Raw genomic sequence first — 18268 nt, forward strand, 5'->3', positions numbered from 1 at the left:
CCAGGGCTGCTTCCTGATAGCAGGCCTGTGTTAAGGGGCAGAGGGCCCGGAGTGGGAGATTCAGAAACCTTGGTGAGGCCACGCCCAGACTGCTCACCTGCCGTGGGGCTCAGAAGCTGGATGAATGGCTCACATAAGATCAAACTGGGAGAAGCCCTGGAGCCCCAAAGGCGGGGTATGGAGGTTGTAATCTGGGATTGCGGCTGTCACTGGGTGGATCAGAAGTCTCCCATCCCAGTCTCCAGCTCCATTCCTCCCCCAAGCCCCACCGACTTGGAGAAGGTGAGACGTCACTGTCTTTAAAAGCTGTTTGATAAGCACCTCTGCTCCTGGCTGCTGCCTACTCCCCCATTCGCATTGGCGTTGTAGAATAAAACAGCATAACTGCACGCGCACCATGTTGGCAGCAAACGCAGCCATTTTGAAATGGTGCTGTGAGATCTTTTGTGCCCATCGGAGAGTGAAGATGGGTCCTCGGCTTAATGTCTCCTTCACGAGATAGTGCATCTGACAGTGCATCACTCCCTCAGCACTGTACTGGGAGCATCGGCCTCCCCTTCGGCTCTCTAGTCTCCGGAGTGGGACTTGAACCCATGACGTAATGACTTGGACATCCGCTGAGCCACAGCTGGCACGTTGGCTTCAAAGCCCCCCGAGTGAGGAGCGGGCGGGCGGAGCCATTTGTGGGTGCTGGTTGTGATGACTGTTTGGCCACCCCTGCTGAAAAGTACATATGGACATCAGGTAACACTGTGATCAAACATTGCCTGTGATGTTCCCTGTGATCACAAGCTGTGAGTGGAGAAACCTTGAAGGAGATGCTCCCATTGGATGTAGAATCGCAGCGAGTTTGAAGTGTTCTATCTTTTCTGATCTTTTTACTGGGCCAGAGGCATGTTGAGCATTAAGGCTGTAAGTGAAGGGGAGGTGGGTGACCAAAGGCCTATGGGCCATTGACTCTCTCCCAGTGTTAGAGTCATACAACACAGGAGGAGGCAATTTGGTCCATCCTGCATGTGTCAGCTCTTTAAAAGAGCTATCCAATTACTCCCATCACCACTACTCATTCCTTTTTCCCTCTGTAGATTCTTTCTTTTCCAAATATTTTTCCAGTTCTCTATTGAAAGGTACTATTGAGCCTGACTCTAGAGTCTTTTTCAGATGGTGCATTCCCGATCATCTCTTTTTTTTAAAAATTCATTCATGGGATGTGGGTGTCGCAGGCTGGGCCAACGTTTATTGCCCTTGTTTCGGGGGCATTCTTTTTTAAGAATTAACCGCATTGCTGTGGGCCTGGAGTCATATGTAGGCCAGACCAGGATAAGGACAGCAGGTTTCCTTCCCTAAAGGACATTAATGAACTGTTTGGGTTTTTATGGCAATTGGCAATGGTTTCATGGCCGTATTTTTTTCTCTCTCTCTCCCTGGACGTTTTGCTATTTATCTACGACCTCTGGTTGCTGAACCGTTGTGTCTCTTTTCTGGGTCAGTCACAAGACTTGGTGTTCTTTCTGCCCATGAGGCTATGATTGGCTTGAGTAAGAGAGGGAGAGGTGCAGAGGGGCAGGTGTCTTTGAGGTACTGAGGGAAAACTGATTTCTCCATCTTCCCCCACAGCAGGCATGGTTTCTGTCAGCTGATCAAAGGGATCTTTGTGACGACACTTGGGCAGTAAGTTTAAGAGTATTTCCCCTTTGTTGCCCACCCTTCCTGCAGAAAGAGGATGTGCGGTGGTGAGTTCAGTTATTCTGGTAAGAATGCAGTGATTAACATGGGAACTAATCAGGGTCCCTCGGTGAATCGGTATTAATTGTTGAAACTTGAGATTTCACGCATTCTGATTCTGCACTCCTTCCTTGCTGTGCTTGAGACTCCTCCTCTCTCCTGCCTCCCCCCCACCCCCCCCTCCCTATCTATCTTTAGTGTCCAGAAGAATTAGAAAGAATCATAGCCATAAGCAGTGATGAATGACCGACATCTTGCTTTCTTGCAGCCCTGTGAAGAGATCACCTCTGATGCTGGTATGCTTTCTAGTTCTAGTGTCATCCTGTTATCAAAGAACACCTCCTATCCACTCCAGTCATAACCTTCAGCCAAATTACACTAAAATAGCTTAAATTCCCATCAGTGAATTTAGTGAATCTGCGCAAAAGGAGTAATGATGGTGAGCTTGAAAGGAATGAAAGATTCTGATTAATATGCTATTTTTCAGGATCTCCTAATGCTTGTTTTGTTTTATTAATTCACGGGATGTGGACGTCGCTGGCTGGGCCAGCATTTATTGCCCATCCCTAATTGCCCCTTGAAGGTGGTGGTGAGCTGCCTTCTTGAACCGCTGCAGTCCATGTGGTGTAGGTACACCCACAGCGCTGTTAGGGAGGGAGTTCCAGGATTTTGACCCAATGACAGTGAAGGGACAGCGATATATTTCCAAGTCAGGATGGTAAGTGACGTGGAGAGGAACTTCCAGGTGTTGGTGTTCCCATGTGTCTGCTGCCCTTGTCCTTCTAGATGGTTGAGATCGTGGGCTTTGAAGATGCTGTTGAAGGTCCCTGGGTAAGCTCCTGCAGTGCATCTTGTAGATGGTATCCATTGCTTCCACTGTGCATTGGTGGTGGAGGGAATGAATGGTTAAGATGGTGGATGGGGTACTGACCAACCACCTGAAACTTGTTGGGCCCTAGGACACTCGCTACCCGGAGGAACTGCTCCCAAAAAGCTGTTTGGGGGGGCGGGGGGGGGGTGGCTGCTGTCCACTGAAAATTTCAAAACCGAGACTGAGATTTTTTTTTTGGTTTGGCAAGAACCTTAAGTATTACAGAACCAAAATGGGTTGATGGAATTCAGATACACATCAGCCATAATCTAACTGAATGGTGAAGCAGGTTCGAGGGGTTGAATGGCTGCCTCTGTTGAGTTTGTGTTGCTTCCCTGCCAGTTGTAGGCTAAGTAACTGAAGAGTCTGAGCACTGTACTGATTGACAGTATTTCTTTGAAAATGTCACCATGACATTTCTTGTTGATCGCTGCATTGACTTGGAATAATACTGCGCGCAGTTTTGGTCTCCTTATTTAAGGAAGGATGTAAATGGTTCAAAGGAGGTTTACTAGATTGATACCTGGAATGAGTGGGTTGTCTTATGAGGAAAGGTTGGGCAGACTGGGCTTGTTTCCACTGGAGCTTAGAAGAACGAGGGGTGATTTGATTGAAGTATACAAGGTCCTGAATGGCCTTGACAAGATGGATGTGGAAAGGATGTTTCCTCTTGTGGGTGAGTCCAAAACCAGGGGGGGGGGGGCACTGTTTTAAAATTAGAGGTCGCCCTTTTAGGACAGAGATGGGAATTTTTTTTTTGAGGGTTGTGCGACTTTGGAATTCTCTGTGGAGCCGGGGGCCATTGAATATTTTTTCGGCAGATGTAGATGGATTCTTGTTAGGCAAGGGGATCAAAGGTTATCAGGGTTAGAGGGGAATGTGGGAATCGAAACATAAGATCATCAGCCATGATTTTATTGAATGGTGGAGCGAGCTCGAGGGGCCGAATGGTCCTCTCTTCCTATTTCTTATGTTCTTATGGTCTTGAGCTGTGCAATTGGCTGATGGAGGTCATTTAACTTCAGGCATTGGAAAATGAAATTTGCTTTCTTTATATAAAAAAAAAATCTTTAACCGGTCAGCAACTGGTAGCTGGACACTGAACAAATTGGCAGATTTTCAGTTGCTGTGGTTTTTAAAGGGAATGTTGTATATAATTGCGCCACGATAGCTGCCCTTTGTTACCGAGTGCATCTGATTGTGTAGCTGTCTGTTAGCCTGGTCTCTCTCTGTCTCTCTGCTCAGGGCTGCTGCTCAAAGTGCCTGGCAGCAGTACAGTTCCCGCTGGTTTCCTGCTATGACCATACTGTTCAGCCACCATGAAGGTCGGCGCACATCTCGTCTGCTGGCCCATTCGTAAAGTCACCATGGTTGGGAAGGCCTTTAAATCTGACCTCCCACCATCTTCCCACTACACCAACTTGCAAAGCATTGTTGCAGATTTACCTGTTTGTGTGTCTGTACCCATTCCAAGGTGCGCCTTTTTGAGGTTGCTGGGGCAATTTGCATGTTTGTCTGTCCCTCGTCAGCATTTCTGTAGGGACAGTGTGACTGCAACACACGAGATACGGAGATATCTGCTATTCGCAATATTTATTGGGCAATTCCAATTACTTCTCCCATTCAAATTTCATTCGCCTGATAACCCCTAGACACAGCCATGTGGAATTGGCCTTTGTACTCTGCTTATCCTCCACGTACCTGTTGTTGTTTTATCGTATACTTTCAGAAGTTCCACCTTCAGTAATTTGGCTTTACCTTGATGCAGAGGATTGTGATCAATGCCAGTAATTTTGTACTGTTAGGGCTTGCTTGTGCCTCACACTGCTGGTCAGGTTAGTGGAGATGCTTTTACTCTATCTCTTCCAGAAAGCATCAGAAATAGGAGCAGGAGTAGGCCATACGGCCCCTCGAACCTGCTCCACTCCTCAGTACAATCAGGGCTGATGTGCCACGGCTCCACATACCTGCTCTATTCCTCCATCCCTCCATTTCTGGTGACAAAAAAGCTATCCATCTCGGGCTTCAATATATTCAACGATGGAGCTTCCATAACCCTCTGGGGTGGAGAATTCCAAAGGTTCACAACCCTCTGAGAATCTCTCCTCACCTTGGTCTTAAAAGATTGATGCGTTATCCTGAGACCATGATCGCATGTTCTAGATTCTCCAACTGGGGGAAGCAAGTTCTCTGTTAAGTCCTCTATTTTTAAAAAAAACCCTAGACATTTCAATGCCCTGATTTGTGTAGCTTTTTCTACATGGCCAAGACTGGTCCATAGCTCCTCTGATGTCACGTTCTGAGATGAGGCTAATGCTTTGAATTCTTGTGCACATCTTTCACTGGTGGCTTGAGGGAAATGGCTGGGAAGCATTGTGTTGTCGCTTTATAATATGGCTCCGAAAACACACTGGAAACCCCAAAAGGAGATGATTAAAGGGTTGCTGCTGCTGTGGGCTATGATAAACTGTGCTGCTGGGACTGATACCTGTAATGAGCTCATTGATGCAAGCTGGGGAAACAGGAGTGGTTGTGTAATATGCTTGCAGTGCTCCCAGGATGGGGAGTGGAAAAGTCAGTCAGTTCGTGCTCTGACTTATTCCATCGATCCTGAGAGAGTGTGTGAATGTGCAAGCGGATGAGATTGGACTTGACTGTGATGCCTTTCATGAGGAGAATAGACGATTTGGCGTGTAGGCTGATGTGTGCAGAAGGGCCACTTGAGGCAGAGAGGGGGGGAACAATGGAGTGCAGTTTGAGGCCAAAATGTACAGTGCTGAGGATGAGTGGGATGTAACAGGCACTAATATTAAATGGAGAAATAGAGGCAGGCTGTTATCAGTGGGTGAGTGTGGGTGCTACGAGGGGCTTTGGTTTTGCTGGTCACTCACTAACTCTCCTCCTCCCTCTTTCAGAGGATACGAAGATGAGCAGCTCGGAGGAAGTGTCGTGGATTTCCTGGTTCTGTGGACTGCGTGGCAACGAGTTCTTCTGCGAGGTGAGTGTCTGAGCGAGTGCTAGCTTTGTTAGCCCAGTGCGGTTAACTAGCTATCCAAGAGCCATGGACTTTTCCTGTTCCTCATGGGGCCTGAACTCATCCAAATGTTCCAGTTATTGTTGGGGCAGCCACTTCAGTCCACAGAACTATACATGTTCATTTGCATTGGAAAGCTAGTGGGGAATTGTAAATATCCTAAATGTAACTCAACCGTGCAATACAATGCCAGCCATTATCATGTTGCTATTCTAGCACTGTTGAACAGATGTATTGTGTGGTGCTGCGCTGAGAAAGTCCTCTTTTCCCCGGCAGCCACAGGTGACCAGGTTTATTAAATTCGGTTTCGTGACTTTCCGTGGTGGGGTTTGACCTCTCGGCCTCTGTTGTTTAATTTCGCTCGCCCGTGCTATCATTGTCTCTTGTATCATTTCAACCAGTTCACCATCTCCCAGGTCTGCACCCTGTGTCACATAGTCCAGTATCATAGCCACTACACCACTGTATCTGCTAAATTCTGGAGGAGTAATGGGGACGTTGCTCACAAGCAAACTGAGAACGTAAAGGTTTTCTTGTGATTCTTGACTGCATGAGTCAGTCTTGACATATGAAAGTGCTGTTTTGAAATCATACCTGCATTGCATTCGCTTGGAGCTGATTGCATTCCTGAGAGGTGAGGGAATGCTGTGTTCTCTCCTCTTTTCTATTCCATTGAACATGGGAGATTACAGGGTGACCTAATTGAGGTGTGTAAGATGTATTGCTTGAAAAAAGGGACAGACACATTGCGCCTGTTTCAACTAAACAAAATAAATAACTGCATTGCCCTGAGGAATGAACCAGCAAATGGCTTTGACTGAGCAATCAAGCTGCCTGGTCTAAATTTCAAACAGTGCTTGGCAGTTAACTGTCAGTCACCATTAACTGGTGCATTCTCCATGGCAACGCCTCTATCAATCAGACTCCACTTGCCAACCAATCTGCACTCTTCTCACACAGTATAAATTGTTGTTCCCTTTACATTTGGTATTCTTGCGAACTGTCCTGATGAGTACAAGATGATAAACTTTGGCGAAAGTATTTTTTTTCAGCAACTCTCAAGTTCTCCATTATCAAGCAACTATGCATATAAGATGATTGAAGAATTTTACATGACAGAGAGAGAAATTATTTCTCTGGTGGAAAGGAACAAGGGAGCATAACCTTAAAAAGATAGCTAGGCTGTTGAGGGGTGATTTCAGAATCACTTCACACACAGGTTCAAGGGAGCCTGGAACATTCTCTCTCCCTGCCCCCCCCCCCCTGCAAAAGCTGCTGAGGATGGGGGTGAATTGAAAATTTCAAAACTGAGATGGATAGGTTTTGGTTAGGCAATTGCATTAAGAGTTATGGAGCCAAGATGTGTAGTTGGGGTCAAGTTACAGGTCCACCATGATCAAACAGAATGGTGGAACAGACTTAATGGGCTGAATGGCCTGTTAGTACTTTCCCTTCAGGACTGCCCAGATAATTTTGAATCATTGCACCTGCTTGGCAGTAGCCTACATGTGAGGTTGTCTCCATTTGCTGCACTGTGGTTTTCCACATTTTGATTTTACAGTCACGCCACATGATCAGTTTGTCCTGATCATTGAAGGATAAACTGGATATAATGCAGAACAGGGCTGTTCACCTATCATACAGTTCTGGTGTGCTGCACTTAAACTGCCGATCCCTGTATTTATTTATTCTTTCATGGGGTGTGGGCTTCGCTGGCTGGGCCAGCATTTATTGTCCATCCCTAGTTGCCCTTGAGAAGGTGGTGGTGAGCTGCCTCCTTGAACTGCTGCAGCCTGTGTGGTGTGGGTACGCCCACAGTGCTGTTAGAGAGCGAGTTCCAGGATTTTGACCCAGCAACGGTGATATATTTCCAAGTCAGGATGGTAAATGACTTGGAGGGAACTTCCAGGTGGTGGTGTTCCCATCCATCTGCTGCCCTTGTCCTTCTAGATGGTAGTGGTTGTGGGTTTGGAAGTTGATGAATTCCTGCAGTGCATCTTGTAGATGGTACACACTGCTGCTACTGTGTGTCGGTGGTGGAGGGAGTGAATGTTTGTGGATGTGGTGCCAGTCAAGTGGGCTGCTTTGTCCTGGACGGTGTCAAACTTCTGAGTACTGTGGGAGCTGCACTCATCCAGGCAAGTGGGGAATATTCCATCACACTCCTGACTTGTGCCTTGTAGATGGTGGACAGGCTTTGGGGAGTCAGGAGGTGAGTTTCTCATCGCAGGATTCCCAGCCTCTGACCTGCTCTTGTGGCCACAGTATTTATATGGCCAGTCCAGTTCAGCTTCTGGTCAATGATAACCCCCAGGATGTTGATAGTGGAGGATTCAGTGATGGTAATGCCATTGAACATCAACGGGCGATGGTTAGATTCTCTCTCCTTGGAGATGGTTATTGCCTGACACTTGTGTTACGCGAATGTTACTTGCCACTTGTCAGTACAAGAATAAGTAAATCCTGTAACAATTGTATAGGATTCTGGTGAAACTATACCTCGAATACTGTGTGCAGTTTTGATCTCCATATCTAAGAAAGGATATAATTGCCTTGGGGATGAAGGTTCATTAAATTGGTCCCTGGGATGAAAAGATGAGAGGCTGATGAGTAAATTGGGTTTATATTCTCTGGAGTTTAGAAGAATGAGAGATGACCTCATTGAAACATAGATTCTGAAAGGGCTTGATAGGGTGGCCACTGAGAGATGGTTTCTGCTGGTGGCCAGGGAATCTAAAACACGGGGCACAGTCAAGGGTGGGGAACTCCCGGCCCATTGCACTTTTTCATCCAGTCCATGGGGAGATTTCAAAATCTAGGCTGGTTTGGGATTGAGACAGAATGAGAAAGGAGGGAGAGAGGCAGAGAATGGGAAAGGAAAGTGAGCAAAAAGTTGAGCTGAATTTCAGGAGGGTTGTGATTGAGACACAGAAGCTGTGCTACTTATTAAGGAAAAGCAAACTCAGCCATCGCATTAAAGCAGTGGGTGAGTTGAATGTTTCTGTATTCTCTCTCTCTTAAAAATAAATTAAGTTGGTTTTTGTGTGTGTGTGTGTGGCCTGCAACTAACTTTATTCACGTGTGAGTGGCCCTTGGTAAGAAAAAGGTTCCCCACCCCTGGTCTAAGGGTAAGGGGCCGATCATTCAGGACTGAGATGAGGAGAAATTTCTTCACTCAAAGGGTTGTGAATCTTAGAAATTCTCTATCCCAAAGGGTTGTCGATGCTCCATCGTTGAATATATCCAAGACTGGGAGAGGCAGGTTATTGATCTCGAGAACTGAAGGGGAGCAGGTCAGAAAGTGGAGTTGAGACAGATGAGCCATGATCGTATTGAATGGCTCATGGTCTACTATTATGGTCTGATGCTCCATCTCTTGAATTTGGGGCTGTAGGCAAATGACTTGATACAGATGTGCACAATTTTGCTCAAATTGGCATAGGGAGGTGGCCTGGGCTAAAAAGGTTAAATTAGGAGGACTGGTTACATAGACTAGGCTTATATTTCCTTGACAATGAGATTTATGCATGATCTGAGATGATTGAAGGGGTTAGATAATGGTGATTACATTCCTCTGGCCAGTGGTGGGGACTGGGGGAAGCAGGTGCAAAATCTTAAAATTAAAGCAAGACCATTCAAGGGTGATATCAGGAAGCACTGCTTCACACACAGGATGTGGAAACCTGGGGAACTCTCTCCTCAAAAAGCTGTAGAGGTTGGGAGCCGATTAAAACATTTTGAATTGTGTTTTTTTTTTGGTAAGGCAAGGGCATTAAAGGTTACCAAACCAAGGTGGATAGAGTTACAGTCAAACGGAACAGGCTCAAGGAAGCTGAAAGGCCGAATCCTGATTCTATGTTCCAAACTGACACTTGAACTGCAAAAGCAGATTTATTTTTCCTTTGAGCTTATTTGCCACAGGACATCCAGAACAAAAAGCCGTGGGCTGCTTAATTCACCCAACAAGTCAAAACACCCTCCCCACCCCACATCCGGGCAGGCCCGATTTGCCGAGTTTATTGTTAACTCTGTTTTGTAATCTTGAGCTTCACTTCAGGCACCTTGCATTTTCCTTTGAAGCCAGCCTGGTTTGCCCACCTTGAGTTGCCCTTGCCAGTCTGAACGTCTAAAAGCTCCAGCTCGCTGGTAGCGAGTACCGAGGGGGTTTAATTGTTCACTAATCAGACAATGTGAATCTTGTGGGACTCACTTTAATCATCTGGGGTGAGTGGCATTGTTTGCCCTGTGGTTAAGTCAATGCACTTATTTGTCTCCTGCAGCTTATAGATGGCCGCGCCATTCCCCCCTCTCCCCACACCAGGTCTCGGCTTATTCTTGTGTTTCGCCAGTGTATAGGTTGATTCAGTTATTGGGGTGGCATGTTTAGTTGGCCTTGGATTATTTATTTAGTAGTGTATAGCCATTTCCAACCTCCTACCCTGGCAGTACTGTCTGTTTACCCCTCTGTTTCTCTAATCTAGGTTGATGAAGATTATATTCAGGACAAGTTCAATCTGACAGGACTGAATGAGCAGGTGCCTCATTATCGTCAAGCGTTGGATATGATTCTTGACCTCGAGCCAGGTACGTTGTAAAGCTGGCGTTCGTGTTGTCTCGATGTCGGTACTGTGATGGTAGGAATAGTCCCCCATGGTCACTTGCACCCCAGCTGCGCTGTCCCTGTCCCTGTGGTCCCTCCCCTCTCAGCTGGTGCAGGCTGCTGCTGCTGCTCCAGCTGTAGCTGTCTCTATGCTGCATAGTATTGTTCAGAGACGGGGCAAAGCCCTGTCTGCTGGCCGAAGAGAGGCAATGATGGAATTCCTTTGACTACGTTCCCAGCTTCAGTGGAGTTGGGCCTAAGGAACATAGTTGACTAGATGTAGAAGGCAAGCCCATTGAAACGCTGGGAAGGGATTTCACTCTTTCCCAAGTGCCCAGCAATAAGCACACCCGGCAGAGTCAGAAAACAGCTGCTTTAATGGTTTGGGTGGGACCCTGTTCAAAAATCTGGAAAGTGTGCTGTACGCGGGGAATGTTTACCGAGTTGCTCTATTAAGCTGGGTGCTTTTGAGGAACAAATTCTCGCTTAAAGTACAGTTCTTCTACCAGAAGGTGGTGCAGTTTGCTGCAGTGTGAGCTCCAAACACCCAGAGAGTACCTACTTGTACCAATGTAACATTCTTCCATTTCCACTGTAATATTCAATTTTCCAGACTGCCGTGCCTCTGCATGAGATCACCAGCTTGGAATGGAGCTAAGTGCGGCTCTGTGCTGTGGACCTGTGCCCACTTGGAATAGGATTGAAACTGTCTGAACGAATTTCCTTCAGCCCCATGTAGTGAGGGCACAGAATGAATATTCACCAGTCTGGACCTGAATTGAACCCATTTCCCAAAGGTGAAAAACAGGCGTGCTCATCAGCTGTTTGACCGCAAGTCTTTTTTTCCCCCTAGCTCGAGCCCCCGATGCCAATGTCTGCCAACATTGTCTCATTAGTCTGATTAGATCAGCCAGTATTTCCTTTCGCTGTGTGGTTTGATGTTTTTTCATGCTGCTGTCACTGCCACCTGGCCTGTGCTCTGCTGACTTAAAAACAATATTTCAGCCCAGTGTGCTCTCACAGCTCAGCTCATTTAGTGCCCTCTGTGCCTTGTGGGGAAACTGGAAGCAGTGCCAGGGCACGAGATGCAGATCATACCCTCAGTCCTGTGGACAAGCAGCTGGCGTTTGCTTGGCAGTTCCCGACACTTACTTCTCCAGGAAGCCAGTGATGTGAGGAGATCATGGTAATGTCCCATTGGCCTTGTAATCCAGAGACCCAGGCTTGGGACACGGGTTAAAATCCCATCACAACCTGGTGGAATTTAAATTCAATTAATAACATCTGGAATATAAAGCTAGTCTCAGTCGGGGTGACTGTAAAACTATCATTGATGGTTGTAAAAACCCACCTGGTTCACTAATGTCCTTTAACAGGCAATTTTTCCTTATTCTTTCAAGGGATGTGGGCATCGCTGGCAAGGCCAGCATTTGTTGCCCATCCCTAATTGCCCTTGAACTGAGTGGCTTGCTCGGCCATTTCAGGGGGCAGTTAAGAGTCAACCACATTGCTGTGGGCCTGGAGTCACATGTAGGCCAGATTTCCTTCCCTGAAAGACATTAGCGAAACAGAAGGGTTTTTATGACAATCGGTGATAGTTTCATGGTCGCCATCACTGAGACTAGCTTTCGATTCTAGATTTATTAATGGAACTTAAATTCCACCAGCTGCTGTGGTGGGTTTTGACCCCCCACCCCTGTCCACAGAGCATTAGCCTGGGTCCCTGGATTACTAGTCCAGTCACATTACCTTTACACCACCATCTTCTTCCAGGCAATTAGGGACGGGCAATGAATGTTGGTCTTGCCAACAACATCCACATCTCATGAAAAGAATACCTTTTAAAAAAGGAATAAAGAAAGGACTCGCATTTAGCAGTGCTTTTTGTGATCCCAGGACATCCAAGAATGCTTCACATCCAATGAAACACTTTCTTGAAACATGGGCACAGTTTGAATGTAGGAAACGAAGCAAACAGTTGGTGCACAGGGAGCTCCCGCCAAACAGCAATACGTCCCAATATTCCGTTTCTCGTCAGTAGTTGGTTTAGGATTAAATGTTGACCTGGACACCGGGCTGCCTCCACCTGAGAAAACCCAGGCTGTGTCAGCGCTAACATCTCAACCTAACGATGGCGCCTTTGAAAGCCGGAGTGTCTGTCTGGACTTTGTGCTCAGGCCTCTGGAGTGTGGACTTGAACTTCTGACGTTGAGGCGAGTGCTGTGAGACTGAGCTCCTTGCCCTCTGTCAACACCCTGAGGGGGGCGGGTTACCATTGACCAGAAACTGAACTGGACTAGCCATATAAATACTGTGGCTACACGAGCAGGCCAGAGGCTGGGAATCCTGCAGAGGGTTACTGACTTCTGGACTCCCCACAGCCTGCTCGCCATCTACAAGGCACAAGTCAGGAATGTGATAGAATACTTCCCACTTGCCTGCATGGGTGCAGCTCCAACAACACTCAAGAAGCTTGACACCATCCAGGACAAAGCAGCCCCGCTGGATCAGAATTCCATCCACCACCTTTAAACATTCGCTCCCTCCACCACCGACACACAGTGGCAGCGGTATGTACCTGCACTGCTGCAACTCACCAAGGCCCCTTTGCCCACAGGCCAAGGGTATGATCAGCATCAAACAGTTGGCAGACTCGTGACCTCTAGCACTTAGAAGGGCAGAGCAACAGACACATGGGAACACCACCACTTGGAAGTTCCCCTCCAAGTCACTCACCACCCTGACTTGGAAATATATCACTGTTCCTTCACTGTAGTTGGGTCAAAATCCTGGAACTGCCCCCACACCTAACAGCGCTGTAGGTGCACCTGCACCACATGGACTGCAGTGGTTCAAGAAAGTGGTTCACCACTTAAAAGGCAATTAGGGATGGGCATAGGATGCTGGGCTTGCCATAATGAATGGATAAAAAAAGAAATCCTAATATTCATACGCAGCCCATGTCTGTGTTCCAGCAGCTGGTGTTGCCCTAGATGCTTTAAAAACCTCCTGAAAAACCTAATGTGCATGAAAATCCACAGCAAATTGCACTTTAAGGAAGTAACATGCATATGTGACTAAGCTTTGAGTGAAGACTCAACTGAGGTTACAAAACTACCAAGTGTTCCAAGAACGTTTTGAGTGAGTAGAATATTTGAGTATCCCCTGAATCCACAGCTCACTTATTGTTTTTGTGGCAGTATATACAGCAAACATTCTCTGCCTTAAGCAGCATACTTCAGTGCACAATATACTACTTGTGCATGGCTTCTAATTCCATTGGTGACCAACCAGTTCATCTGACCTTGGTGTGCAGCTCTGAATGTTCTCTCCAGACATACCTTGAATTTGGAAGGACTGAATCTTAACCATCCCATTGAGATATCTCTCTCGGTTCATAGGATTTTATAGCACAGAAACGGGCCATTCAGCTCAACTGGTCCCATGCCTGTGCATACGCTTCCCATGAGTCGTCTCCTCTCACCCTATTTCTATTTCCTTCTCCCTTTTGTTTATCCAGCTTTGCCATAAATGTGTCTGTGCTGTTAATTGTATCAGTTGAGGTTAATTAATGACAAACGGGTGGAGGGCATTGATTGGTCACTTGAGCACATATAAAGAGAGACTTGTGCAGGGGTAGAGTGGAGTCAGGAGATATATACCTGTAATATTTCGCTCCATGAATAAATCTATTCCAAGTAAAGACTGGCTTTGGTTTCTTCTTTCACCAACTGGCTAACGGGATTGTAACATGTGCTGTTCACCACCTCAGCCGCCCCTTTTCACACTCTGGGTGAATTCTTGAAATCCCTATTGGATTTATTTGTGACTAGCTTACATGACAGCCCCAGAGTTTTGGTTTCCTGCACAGGTTGAAATATCTCTCTCTACCCTGTGAAATCCTTTGTTAATTGTAAGGACCTCAATCAGATAATATCCCTTCTCTTTTCTGGTGGGAAAATGCCTCACCCTGTTCAGGCTTTCCTTATGGGGCTATTTGTTACTGACAGGCTAAAGATTTTTAACTCTATTTCGAGAACTAACGTTTGTTAAAATCAGGTGGGCACAATATGAAACTTTTTTTGTACCCCCTGCACTAGTTCACTGAAAACATGCTGGTGGGAGAACTGTTTGCTTTGGAGAGGTAGTGTGTTAATGTGACCTTCTCTGACATTTCAATGTTCCTGTTACCAGATGAGGAGCTGGAGGACAATCCAAACCAGAGTGACCTGATTGAGCAGGCTGCCGAGATGCTGTACGGACTGATCCACGCTCGCTACATTCTCACCAACCGGGGGATTGCACAGATGGTAAGTTGACTAAAAGGCTTTCCTCCTGAAAGTCAGACGCAGGGACCTTCTCTTGAATGTGGGAGACAAAAAGAAACAAAAATTCATAAAAGACTGGAGACTGCAGTGTAAAGCCTAGAAATGCTGAGTTGGCGAGAAATGTGGACTAATGTTTTGGGTGGGACCTTTCATTCGAGCTTGTCGCCTGCAATATGTGTAAGCATTGTGTCTGAATTGGGAAAGAAGCCAGAAGAGAATTTCCCAGCCCCACCTGCATTGCAGCCCCTGTGGTAGAAGGTGGTGCAATGCACTGTGGACTCGTCTTGTAATAATAGCCTCGGCCAGCCAAACAGAGCAAGACTGCTTTAGAAGGCAAGCTTCCACTGGTGCAGACTTGCCCACTAACCTCGTTTTCTTTATTGAGAATTGGTCATTACAGCAGCTTGAAGCTTTAGCGCACTGAAGAAGCGTTGCACGGGCCAGAGAGGTGAGCAGTCGCCCATCAGGACCTTTGGATAAGTCAGCGCAGGTATCGACAGAGAGGTTTTGAGATGCTAGCCAGCGTTTGTTGAGTTCATGATCACAGGAGCCTGTATTTATTGTTACTGAGCCCCTCCTCTCTCTCTCTCTCTCTCTCTCTCTCTCTCTCTCTCTTTCTCTCTCTCTCCCCCCCCCCCCCCCCCCCCCCCCCCCCCCCGGCCCCCAGGCCTTGCCAAGCCTGTTTATGAACTTGGCACCAAGTCATGCTTCTGACGCCATGTCAACTTCCATCGTAAAGATCACCTAGGTCCATCACTTAAGATACAAACAAACAAATTAGGAGCAGGAGTAGGCTATTCGACCCCTCAAGCTTGCTCCGCCATTCAACAACAACATAGCTGATCTGATTGTGGCCTCAACACCACTATCCTGCCAGTCTCCCCTAACCATTGATTCTTTATTTCTTCATTTCATGGGATGTGGGTGTCTCTGACAAGGCCAGCATTTGTTGCTCCATCCCTAATTGCCCTTGAACCGAGTGGCTTGCTGGGCCATTTCAGAGGGCAGTTAAGAGTCAACAACATTGCCATGGGTCTGGAGTCAAATGTAGGCCAGACCGGGTAAGGACGGCAGATTTCCTTCCCTAAAGGGCACTAGTGAATCAATGGGTTTTTACGATAATCGATAGTTTCATGGTCACCGTTACTGAGACTAGCTTTCAATTCCAGATTTATTAATTGAATTTAAATTCCACCAGCTTCCATGGTGGGATTTGAACCCATGTCTCCAGAGCATTAGCCTGGCCCTCAGGATTACTAGTCGAGTGACATTGCCACTACCTTGCTGTCTCCCCCACTTCTCGATTTAACAAGGGAATGAATCTACCTCTGCCTTAAAAGTATTTAATGATTTTGTGTCTCTCCCTTTCTGGGGAAGAGTTCCACGGAGGGGACCTGATTGAAACATATAAAATTCTAATAGGACTAGACAGATTGAATGCAGGGAGGATGTTTCCCCTGGTTGGGGAGCCTAGAACCAGGAGCCACAGTCTCAGGATACAGAGCAGGTGATTTAGGACTGAGATAAGGAAAAATTTCTTCACTCAGAGGGTGGTCAACCTTTTTTTTTATTCACCCACGGGATGTGGGCTTCGCTGGCTGGGCCAGCATTTATTGTCCATCCCTAGTTGCCCTTGAGAAGGTGGTGGTGAGCTGCCTCCATGTACCGCTGCAGTCCCTGTGGTGTAGGTGCACCCACGGTTCTGTTAGGGAGAGAGTTCCAGGATTTTGACCCTGTGACAGTGAAGGAACAGCGATATATTTACAAGTCAGGGTGGTGAGTGACTTGGAGGGGAACTTCCAGGTGGTGGTGTTCCCATCTATCTGCTGCCCTTGTCCTTCTAGATGGTTGTGGGTTTGGAAGGTGCTGCCTAAGGAGCCTTGGTGAATTCCTGCAGTGCATCTTGTAGATGGTACACACTGCTGCTACTGTGTGTCGGTGGTGGGGGGAGTGAATGTTTGTGGATATGGTGCCAATCAAGCGGGTTGCTTTGTCCTGGATGGTGTCAAGCTTCATGAGTGTTGTTGGAGCTGCACTCATCCAGGCAAGTGGGGAGTATTACAGCACATTCCTGACTTGTGCCTTGTAGATGGTGGACAGGCTTTGGGGCGTCAGGAGGTGTGTTACTCGTTGCAAGATTCCTAGCATCTGACTTGCTCTTGTAGCCACAGCGTTTCTGTGGCTAGTTCAGTGCAGTTTCTGGTCAGTGTGCTAACTGTATCTCATTTACCTTCTTTATAATCTTTGGACAGTCCTGGGCACGGTGTGGGAATGGGGAGGCTAGGGATTTCCCTGAATTATTGGGGCATCTTCATTAGTTAAACTCCCGTGGCTGTTTTTTCTTCTTAATTCAGTTAAAACAGCAAGACATCTCTCTGGCAAAAGGCACTGGAAATGTAACCATGAGTCACTCAGTTGTCAAGACAGATTTTTGACAGTTTGTGTACCTGAGAGTTGCTCATGTCCAAAATATCAGGAACCTATGAACAGAGATGCACTCTTCCCTAAGATAAAAGCAAAACACTGCGAACGCTGGAAATCTGAAACAAAAACAGAAAATGCTGGAAAATCTCAGCAGGTCTAACACTGTCTGTGGAGAGAAAAACAATTAAAGTTTCAAGCCCTTATGACTCTTCAGAGCTAAAGAGAAGTAAAAATGTAATGAAATTTATACTGTTTAAGGGGGGGTGGAGCAGGTGAAGCTGGATAGGAGGTCAGTGGTAGTTGGAGACAAAGGAGAGATTGCCAGAGATGTCATGGACATCAGCAATGTGGTTGACTCTTAAATGCCCTCTGAAATGGCCTAGCAAGCCACTCAGTTGTATCAAACCGCTACAAAGACTCAAAAAAGGAATGAAACCGGACGGACCACCCGGCATCGACCTAGGCACCGGAAACAACAACGGCCATCACGGCCCTGTCAATCCAGCAAAGTCTTCCGTACTCATATCTGGGGGATAGTGCTAAAATTGGGAGAGCTGTCTCTCACGGACTAGACAAGCAACAGCCTGACATAGTCATTCTCATGGAATCATACCTTACAGTTAATGTCCCAGACTCCGCCATCACCATCCCTGGGTATGTCCTGTCCTGCCAGTAGGACAGGACATACCCAGCAGAGGTGGCAGCACAGTGGTATACAGTCAGGAGGAAGTTGCCCTGGGAGTCCTCAACATCGACTCTATGAAGTCTCATGGCATCAGGTCAAACATGGACAATGAAACCTCCTGATGATTACCACATACCACCTTCCCTCGGCTGATGAATCAGTGCTCCTCCATGTTGAACATCATTTGGAGGAAGCACTGAGGGTGACAAGGGCGCAAAATGTATTCAAACTTCAAAGTCCATCACCAAGAGCACCGCTACTGACCAAGCTGGCTGAGTCCTAAAGGACATAGCTGCTAGACTGGGCCTGCAGCAGGTGGTGAGGGAAAAACATATTTGACCTCATCCTCATCAAACTGCCTGCAGTGGATGCATCTGTCCATGACAGTATTGGTAGGAATGACCACTGCACGGTCAGTGTGGAGACGAAGTCCCGCCTTCACGTTGAGGATATCCTCCATCGTGTTGTGTGGCACTATCACCGTGCTAAATGGGATAGATTTTGAACAGATTTAGCAACTCAAGACTGAGCATTCATGAGGCGCTGTGGGGCTTCAGCAGCAGCAGAATTGTACTCGAACACAATCTGTAACCTCATGGCC

At 46.9% G+C, this 18268-nt stretch overlaps 1 protein-coding gene across 3 annotated transcripts; it reads left to right on the forward strand.

Moving 5' to 3' along the window:
- Nucleotides 1–1613: 1613 nt before the first annotated feature.
- LOC144678355 (casein kinase II subunit beta-like) lies at nucleotides 1614–14607 on the forward strand. Of its 3 annotated transcripts, none has more exons than XM_078538163.1 (4): nucleotides 1614–1751; nucleotides 5512–5594; nucleotides 10112–10214; nucleotides 14425–14607. In XM_078538163.1, exons 1-4 carry the CDS (start codon nucleotides 1724–1726, stop codon nucleotides 14547–14549), a joined length of 339 nt encoding a protein of 112 aa, XP_078394289.1. In that variant the 5' UTR covers nucleotides 1614–1723; the 3' UTR covers nucleotides 14550–14607. The 3 variants fall into 3 exon arrangements, with proteins under 3 accessions (XP_078394289.1, XP_078394291.1, XP_078394290.1); XM_078538165.1 differs by having other exon boundaries at nucleotides 1614–1671; XM_078538164.1 differs by having other exon boundaries at nucleotides 1626–1733.
- Nucleotides 14608–18268: the final 3661 nt, after the last annotated feature.

The sequence above is a fragment of the Cetorhinus maximus genome, unplaced genomic scaffold (assembly GCF_964194155.1).
Source record: "Cetorhinus maximus unplaced genomic scaffold, sCetMax3.hap1.1 HAP1_SCAFFOLD_4092, whole genome shotgun sequence".
NCBI lineage: Eukaryota > Metazoa > Chordata > Chondrichthyes > Lamniformes > Cetorhinidae > Cetorhinus > Cetorhinus maximus.